Raw genomic sequence first — 10000 nt, forward strand, 5'->3', positions numbered from 1 at the left:
AGCGAAAATTAACATTTAAGACGACACTTTAGTTTTGATGTAGTTTTGATGTACACCTATTATGATCAGAATGATGGCAACTGTTCATTTTCATATGAACATGACAAAAATAAATAAAATTCACAGAAAATAAGCGAGAGTAATGTTCATGCAGTCTCGTCATAGACCTACAATAACTGAAAATAATACATGGAATTAATAATTTGACAAATTCAAACATTTTATTTTAATGACATAGTTGAAAAACAGTAAACATATAAATATATAAATTCTTTTTGTGTTTGCATTAATTTACATACAACTATTCATAATCTTATTAATTGAAAAGGTTTGATTGGCATTTCTTTTTGGAAAACGTTGATACAAATAACATCACCATTGCGTGGAGCCATTGCTTTTCTTCTTTTGACTGCAATGTATAAAAAAGAAAAATAGTATGTTTATGAAAACCATTACATTATATATGACCCATAAGATCATGCAATAGAATATGCTTTCAAGGAAATTAATTTATATAGGAATATTTAACACACAAGAAATGTTTATCATTTCTTTCTTGAAACAAAAATATCTCGCTGTTGGATCAGGTTTTGTTTACATGTCACGGGATTGGTCAAAGGAGCCTAAAGAATCATGCAAGGCGCTCGCTGATTGGCGGAATCGATTTACCAGAGTTACCATCAAATTACGGTGATAAAGTCTATTTACCCTTACCAGGCGAATTACCATCGCTTGATAAATCCCAGTTTGCCATGACTGGTAAACGCGCTGGTAGTTGACAGCTGGTAAATGCCTTACCATCGTATGTTAGTGAATCGAGCCACTGGCTTGTCCTTAAGGGTCGGCAACCTCCGGCCCGCAGAAACCGAACTTGTGTTCCGTCATCTTGCTTGTTGTTTATATAACAATCCGCCCAGCAACAAATTATGAAATCAGTATCTGTCTATCTAAACAAATATATGTTTATGATTTTTGTAACTGGATATATCGCTTCGTAATTGCCTACATGCAAACATGCTTTTATTCAAAATATGCGTGATATACACTCTTTAAAATATTCAAAATTATCTAGATCTCTAGATAATTTCCTGCAGCCGTCACCTGGGAGACGGATGACAACAAAACACAAATCAGCAAATTTTCTGTTTTCTTTCGCCAGTGAGAACGGAGACTCCACGCCGACCACTTGTGCGTATTCAGCATCGTCCACATTTTTCAAAAAAAAAAACAAAAAAACTTGGGAGATTGTATTGTCAGAATTTGGACTAGTTTCTGTAAGAGTATTTAAATTCGTCACACGCTCTCTCTCTCTATCTATCTCTCTTATATATATATATGTATATATATATATATATATATATATATATATATATTTTTTTTTTTTTTTTTTTTTTTTTTTTTTTTTTTTTTTTTATTATTATTATTATTTTTTTGGCTGTACGTCTTGAACTTGTGTGTTGATAAGAAAAATGCAAGCATCTAAATAATGGACCGGTCTTACTAAACTGAAGTTCTAGCGATTTTCAACATGGAAAGGGTGGACTTGTTATGTAATTGGGAGAAAGTCATCACAGCCAGACATTCCATCATCTTTGCGTCTGTATACAGGTTTCCCGATGAAGTGGCAGTGTTGCCAATCAGTGCATGTAAAAGCCTTATTAATTTTCACAGGCTATATAACCAGCCCTTCAGCCACAACTGCCACCTGCCAAATGACAGGTTCATATATATATATATATATATATATATATATATATATATATATGTATGTATGTATATATATGTATATATATAATATATATATATATATATATAATATATATATATATATTATATATATATATATTATATATATATATATATATATAATATATATATATATATATATATATATATATATATATATATATATATATATATATACGTGCATACACACACACACACGCACACAACACATTATATATATATATATATATATATATATATATATATATATATATATATATATATATATATATATATATAATATATATATAGATATATTATATAGATATATTATATATATATATTATATAGATATATTATATATATATTATATAGATATATTATATATATATATATATTATATATATGTATTATATACAGTATATATATATATATATATATATATATATATATATATATATATATATATATATATATATATATAGGCACACACACAGTTGCCTTCTTATGATACTCATTCTTCATAAATCAACCTACGCCTTTTTAGTACACTCGGTAGCAAATTTTCTCATCAAATATTCCACTTCAACTGCTCGAGTAATGGGAATAAACTTGATTACACACTACACACTCCTTTCATCCTAGAACCTGTATTTGCAGAGTACAATTCTAGGGCTCACTGCTCCGGTCTAAGGATCAACATGGCTCCGACTTCCGACTCCATTTCCGTCACAGAGAGCGAAGGAAAAGGGCGGGAAAATTGGTCCCATAAATGTGACTATCTCTTCACGATGATCGGTTATGCCGTCGGGATTGGCAATGTGTGGCGATTCCCTTACTTGTGTTACATAAATGGCGGTGGTAAGTATGAATCACGGGGATTGAAAAATAAGAGAAAAAAGAGTGTAAAATATGTACGAAAGCTATCTTTTTAAATATGTCCTTTTCCATGCTTGGTTCTCGTGGCCGCACAGGAGCGTTCATGGTCTCGTACCTGCTGACGCTGGTGAATGGGCATTCCTTTAAACATGTCCTTTTCTATGCCTGGTTCTCGCGGCCGCACAGGAGCGTTCATGGTCCCATACCTGCTGACGCTGGTGTTGGTGGGCATTCCGATGTTCTTCCTCGAGACGGCCGTCGGGCAGTTCAGTTCCTCAAGCTACCTTTCTGTGTACTCTGTCTGTCCGGCTTTCAAAGGTAAACAGTTTTGGGCTTGTCCGTGTCGGGAAGTTCATAAGATAAGATGATAAGTTCATTATGAAGTATTGTGTGGTCTATCGGATTCAGGACCGTGCTTGTCAATCTGCCGGTGCGAGATCGAGGTAAAAATTATAATTCTATATTAAATGCGTTACTGCATTCTACCATCTTTCTCACATAGATATAACCTCGGTAACCTGATTTGGGACTTGAATTTCTGATTTCGTTGCTGCCGACTGCCCGCGGGAATTGTCTGTAAAACCACGCTATCACTGCTCTGCTATGAGCACATAGGAAATTTCCATGACGGTTGTAAGGCATCTGGTTAGACAATTCTTTTAGTGGGTCGTGTGGTGTGGTGACTGTGCCTGTCAATCTGGTGGCGCGGGTTCGAATCCCAGTCAGGGAGGTCAAATTTGTATGTATATATATATATATATATATATATATACATATATTTATATATATATATATATATACATATACATATTTATGCATGTATATATAAATGTATATACATATATATGTATATATGTGTGTATATATGTATGTGTGCATATATATTTCACACAGACACACAAACACATGTAAATTCCATAATTTCCAAGGCCGATTTTTTACCGATGGAATCCTTTTTTCCTCTGCTACAGTATTGATTAATTTTGAATTGACTTCCTGCTGTGCAACACTCACTAAGTTTAAGAATCCCTGGAATACAAACTTTTCGGAATCTTTTTTTTTCTGAAGCTGACATAGTTTGTTCAAGGTACGTGACTCGGTGTGCAATTGCGCTATTCAATGGTCAATTAAGAAAATTTCGAATGTAAAAGGGAACTGACTCATTTCTACATCTGTTTTCCGGAGATTATCAAAATTATTGATTTGATTGATCAGCATATAGGTAAAGCTGAATTGTTAACATTACCAGGAAAGCACAGATACCGAAATGATGTAAATACTGTGACGAATTTTCAAGTAATCACTTTCTCAGAAATTTGTCGCAAATCAATTTCAATTATGACCCTCCCATCGCTATTGTGCTCAGATACGTTCATTCTACATAATTAAAATATATTTCTATTCCACAGGCGCTGGTATGGCATCCCTGACAATCAACTTGTTTACCCTGTCATACTACTTACTCTTAGTGTCGTATCCCCTTCTGTTCCTCACCCACTCCTTCAGCTGGGAACTCCCGTGGGCCAGCTGCGGAAACAGCTGGAACTCGCCCAACTGCACGGTTGTATTATTTACCATAAGTAGCGTTAGCCTTATTTGTTTGTTCCTCATAATATTATCATCCTGTTTATTTCTTATTTTATGTTTTATCTCTACCTATTTAAATGTGAGGATTCATTTTTTATTTATTTGATTGAGGGATTCGAACGACTTGGATTATGTTTAATGTTTTAATATGTGTTGCTTTTGTTTGTTTAGAAGACATTAAGCTAGTAAATGTGTGGAAATGAATAAATCAGTAGTGCAATCAACCAATGACGTCATTAAATTGTGAAGCAATCCTCTAGTTGATAATATATCTAGAAGACACACACAGACCAAGACACAGACACAGAGACACGTACACGCACAGATATATATATATATATATACATATATATATATATATATATATATATATATATATATATATATATCATATATACTTGCATATCTATAAATAGATCTCTATAAATGTCTCTAAACAAACAAACACACACACACGTATACACACACACACACACACACACACACACACACACACACACATATATATATATATATATATATATATATATATATATATATATGTATGTATGTATGTATGTATGAACCGATCTGATTGATACATCTTATGACTGTATTTGTAATTTTGATAGGGAGTCATGAAGAGCGGCGTTTCTGCAGCCGACGAATTCTTTCAGTAAGTATATAAAAAACACACACACACACACACACACACACACACACACACACACACACACACACACACACACACACACACACACACACACACACATAAAGACTCACATAAAACAAACCAACAAATTACCCAACCAACAAACAAACACAATCGCGAGGTTGAAATCGAAAGGAAGACATTGGGCATTAACCGAAGGAAGAGAACCAATGAGGCAATAGTCAGTCTCCCTTTGTTCATATTTGACGTTCGCTGGGATTTCTTGGAGAGTTGCCAACACTCACTTTTTTTTCTTTCTTTTTTGAAAGCTTACACAATGCCAAAACAGAAAATTGATGTTTCCTATTTTCAGAATTACATATCGTGATCACATGGTCGTTATAAGGCAATTAGCCGATTTCTCGTAATTCAACTCTGAAATGATTATATTAATTCATGCACATGCAATGACTATTGCACGTTTGGTTTTTGGCCGGGAGGAATAATTCTGGGATAAACAATTTGTATTGTAATGGCACCTCGCCATCTCGATAACTGCTTTTGATGTAAAGAGAATGTCTTTGGTAGTTGGTTTAAGTTGATCACACGTGTTCTTGTGGTATTCATTCTTCAATGGATTGAGAAATGTTTGCTGAGAAATAGCTGCTTGACCCATTCATATTCCTGGATATGCACCCTCATGATATTCAGCGTCAGAGCACCAACACCATTTGGACAATAGGCTGAGGAAACAAAATAAAACTCAGGTTATATACAAGTCCTCTGACAGAGATCAGCATCCGTACTGAATGTAGAAAAAATAGCTTAAATGTCACTGACCTTCATGGACTCAGATAGGATTAAAACCATATCGGCTTACAAACTCTAGTGAACCGCCCAGTATTATCGGCACATGTGAAAGTGTGAAAGGCCAAGAATGCAACATATGCCATTGAAATAGATGCTTTTCTTGGTGGATGATATAGTTGCTATTCATGAATAGTAGTATCAGCCGAGAGTGATGCAGCTATTGCTTGCTTGATCAGCACATCTTATTTGCATGTTCGACCGAGAATATATCTCAAGTTCTCTACTTAGTAGTGCTCAGAGAAATTGTCTTATTGTGGTGTGTTTCATAATGATACTGGGCAAATGCCGTCGTCTGGCTGTGCTGTTGAGGGAATGTTATGCATCAAAATCAAACATTGTGTTTTCAAAGCTCCTGTTAAGATTCAACACCCGATCATTGAAACCATCACTGAGATCCTTTGCTATAGATTGTTTCTTAGTAATTTTCTGGACACCAGCCATTGCATCGACGATACCAACGCCTATTTCAAACATTCCCAAACACTCATGGCCCGCCACCGATCAAACTTAGAGCACAATCTGCTCTTTCTCTCTCTGACTAACTCTTATTATTTCTCTTTTTTCTCTCTGTATCTTTCTCTTCCTCTCGTACTTATGTCTACACAGCTCTATTATTCCTAAGGATTAGATTTATTTTAAAAAAAACGATATGTCGGAACTGGCAACAGTTTTCCATGACTTTGCTTAGATAATAGTTTGTAAATGGCAAATTTAGATATGAACTTGATGTCTTGGCTGAAGGTGAGTATTCAGCTAGCATTAAACCCAGCTTCTTGGTAGGTCTGGAAGTTCAGGCCCTCTATAGATTTTTCATTCTCCATATTAACAAAATAGACCCTAGTACTAGAAATCATATACATACTCTTGCTAATTTGATTACATTGCATGCATGAGGGCCTGTGTAAAATATGACAGTTTCCAATTAATAGTTATGAATGGCAGTGGTACCAGTTACCTAATCAGCTTCTAGTACGAATTTGTGACATCGTCATGCCCACTGAAAGTCCCATGCCCTGACCACTGTAAGGCCCACATCCCGCCTACCTCCTCAAAGCCGTCGGTTCTCCCCCTTAGCCGGAAGATCCTGCACGTCTCGTCTGGCATTCACGACCTCGGCGGCATCGAGTGGCCGGTCGTCAGTGTGACTTTCCTGACGATGGCTGTCCTCTTCTTCTGTGTCTTCAAAGGGATTAGAGTCATGGGGAAAGTAAGTGTTGAGTTTCTTGATGGCTAAATGTTCAACATGAAATATATGGATTTTTTTTTCTTTCTTTTTATAAAAGTCCTGGGGTCGGATTCATTAGCAGAGTCTTAAGATCTTTCTCAGTATCTGTTCCTTAAAATGACTCATGCGATTTTGGTAGTGCCTAGGAAAGGGGTATTCACTAACTGATTAAACAGGAGCTCTTAGTTAATAAGCAGTGATTTACCCATCTCATAACAGATGGCGCTAGTGTTGCTTTCTATGAAACAATCAATAAGTCCATTACAATCAGCTTTTGGTACTGAAATGTAAATGTGTTAAGGTTGACTGTTAGTAATGAACTTGTGGGATTGTGATGGAAGAGCATGATAAAAAGAGAAAATGTAATGATTTCAGACAGCACCCATGCATTTTCCTACTGAGAACAGGCACAAAAACGTTGAACTACAAATTTCAAGCCATATTAACATACAATACAATCGTCTATTTACATCATTTACAATTCCTTGTGAGTTATTTACTACCATTAGGTGTGAGTCTTGCAAGTATCATCGGTACTACATAACCTATTTGGAATGTATATAAACTTAAACTATGAAGCAGCAGTATGGTTACAGGAAGTTACAAACTAAAGAAAATTATCCATAGGTCAATTAATAGCAAATGAATCATATGGGGGATCAGAAGTAACATTAAATACCAGTACGATATTTCGGTTTTACGAGATCGTAACTGCCATTGTGAATTGACCTTTCGGAACTTACGATCATTCAAACACGTTAGCGAATCTGGCTCCTGTTTAGTTAACATATGCCTTGGTGTCTAAATGGTCCTATGTCCATGCAGGTTGTGTGGTTCACAGCAATGTTCCCGTTCGTAATGTTGTTCATTCTTCTGATACGTGGACTTACCCTTCCGGGAGCTGCTGATGGAGTCTACTTCTACATCTACCCAAAATTTAACAAACTTAAAGAAATGAAGGTGATCTTTATTACTGTAATGAAGTCTCAAGAAATTACAGACGCTCTCCTTGAAGACATGCGTGTAAATTAGTTTTTGCTTACAAATAAATCACCCCCGTCATCTTGTATTATCTGTTCCTATTCGCACTTGAACCAGGTTTGGGCAGCAGCAGCCATACAGATCTTTTATTCCTTGGGCCCAGGATGGGGGTCACTCATCTCCTTTAGTTCCTACAACAAGTTCCACAATCGGTGCACAAGAGATGCAGTGATTGTCCCCATCTTGAACTGTAGTGCCTCCATCCTTGCCGGGTTTGTGGTGTTCTCGGTGCTCGGCTTCATGGCCAAGAGAGCTGGTGTTTCTGTGGATGAAGTTGCTGTTGCTGGTAAGATTGATTCAAGAAGGTTTGTTATATGCGGACATGAACGCATAGGATCCAGATTTTATCAAATATATGGAAATAATTACAAGTTGGCCGTAGTCAGTACAGTTCAGTAGCTAGAATAATGAGGTAAACATGAAAATTTTCCCTCAGGTCCATCTCTGGCGTTTGTTATCTATCCTGAGGCTTTATCCCTGATGCCAGTTGCTCCATTTTGGTCCGTCCTCTTCTTCCTGATGCTGTTCTTTTTGGGCATAGATGCTTGCGTAAGTTCACGATGAGTACTCTTTCAGGTCATAAGACTGCCATTCCTATAAGCAATAATCGTAACTGTACAATATATGCTTTTAAAGCAGAACTAGATGGTGTTGCTTTCGATAGTGTTTCAATTTCATACCATCTATTTTTTATTCCAGTTTGCTTATATTGAGACTTCAGTGACCTGTTTCTTGGATGAATTCCCAAAGTTCCGTGGTTACAGAGGTTGGGTCACTTTCTTCCTGTGTCTCTTTTCGTTTCTGTCAACAATCCTCTTTGGAACGAATGTAAGTGGACGCTAGACAAGAAATAGAAATATTAGCAATAAGGATGATGTGTTGTGAAAATACTTTGGGTTTGAATGTAGGGATTTTCTTTTTGGGTTATTGCATGCAAACCTACTAAAGCTTTGAGTACCTTGGTATTTCTTTTCAGGGTGGAATATACTGGCTAACACTGGTGGACTGGTACTGTGCTTCGTTCACCATTATTATCGTTTGTTTATGTCAGACATGCATTTTTAGCCACATCTATGGTTAGTGCAAGTCCTTTGGTTGATAGCATTCAATAGTTTTAAGATATGTAATGCAAGTTTCAGAAGTGGATTTCATTAATTCCAATTTCGTCTAAATCCTTTGATAGTAGATTAGTGAAATAGTCTATTGATATAATTTTCACAATTATGCCTTGCATACCCTGTCCCTTTCTGCCATTTAACTGTTTGCGACATCAAGCCGGTTTTTGTAACTCTTCGCGCTTTGCGACCATCTGTTTTAAGATTCTGACCTTTTGATTTTTTTTTTTCCTCTTTGATCTTTTTATGAGCATTTAAACAACACAGACCATTTAGTGACATGATCTCAATATCATCACCCCTTTTATACTAAATATTATTTTCATTCTAGTTTCAGTATCATTTCGTCTGTCCGCTTACTGATCTCTTTTCTTTCTGAAGGAGTTGGTCGAACATTGCAGGATCTTCAAGTGATGCTGAGAGGCCGTGTTAGCTACATGTGGTGGATCATTTGGCTGGTCGTCGCTCCCTTCATGCTCCTTGTAAGTGCTAAGAGTAACTGGTTGTCACTACATCCATTCTTGTGCTCTTTATAATTGCATAAAATAACTGGTAGCCCTCTGTCGTGGGGAAGTATAAGTGATCCCGTACTAAAACAATGATGAACTTGTCTGTATGTTAACACTAATGCTTCTTGGCTTTCTTTCAAGGATTTCTTTAAGTAATAGTAGGTAAATACAAACTTTATCCTTATCATGATAACCTAGTACAGGTTTTCTTTTACTTTTCCCCTATAAATCATTTCATAATTGAATATCCTACGGGCGCAAGGTCTTTTCTCAATGAATATCTCTACATTTTCGCTTTCATTTTAGGTTATTCATTACTTTTATAACAATTTACCTAAAGGGTTTATACACGTCTCGTTAACAGAGCTTCCTCGTGAACTCTGCGCTGAATTACACGAAAGCAGAATACCGAGGTCAG

General features: G+C 36.0%; 1 protein-coding gene across 1 annotated transcript in view; it reads left to right on the forward strand.

Annotated features, from left to right (window-relative positions):
- Positions 1-1163: 1163 nt before the first annotated feature.
- LOC122260871 (sodium-dependent proline transporter) overlaps positions 1164-10000 on the forward strand; it is a 9569-nt gene continuing 732 nt past the window's right edge. Inside the window, exons 1-13 of the mRNA XM_086545207.1 lie at positions 1164-1188; positions 2386-2586; positions 2791-2922; positions 4014-4165; positions 4803-4846; positions 6767-6899; positions 7743-7877; positions 8016-8244; positions 8395-8507; positions 8658-8786; positions 8935-9034; positions 9455-9555; positions 9947-10000. The exon at positions 9947-10000 is cut by the window's right edge and continues 117 nt beyond it. Coding sequence (XP_086401333.1) covers positions 2427-2586; positions 2791-2922; positions 4014-4165; positions 4803-4846; positions 6767-6899; positions 7743-7877; positions 8016-8244; positions 8395-8507; positions 8658-8786; positions 8935-9034; positions 9455-9555; positions 9947-10000 — 1482 coding nt within the window. The 5' untranslated portion in view covers positions 1164-1188; positions 2386-2426. The remainder of the gene's footprint in view (positions 1189-2385; positions 2587-2790; positions 2923-4013; positions 4166-4802; positions 4847-6766; positions 6900-7742; positions 7878-8015; positions 8245-8394; positions 8508-8657; positions 8787-8934; positions 9035-9454; positions 9556-9946) is intronic.

The sequence above is a fragment of the Penaeus japonicus genome, unplaced genomic scaffold, assembly GCF_977035675.1.
Source record: "Penaeus japonicus unplaced genomic scaffold, GWHDUDI00000001_assembly GWHDUDI00000016, whole genome shotgun sequence".
In the NCBI taxonomy this organism is placed as follows: Eukaryota; Metazoa; Arthropoda; class Malacostraca; order Decapoda; family Penaeidae; genus Penaeus; species Penaeus japonicus.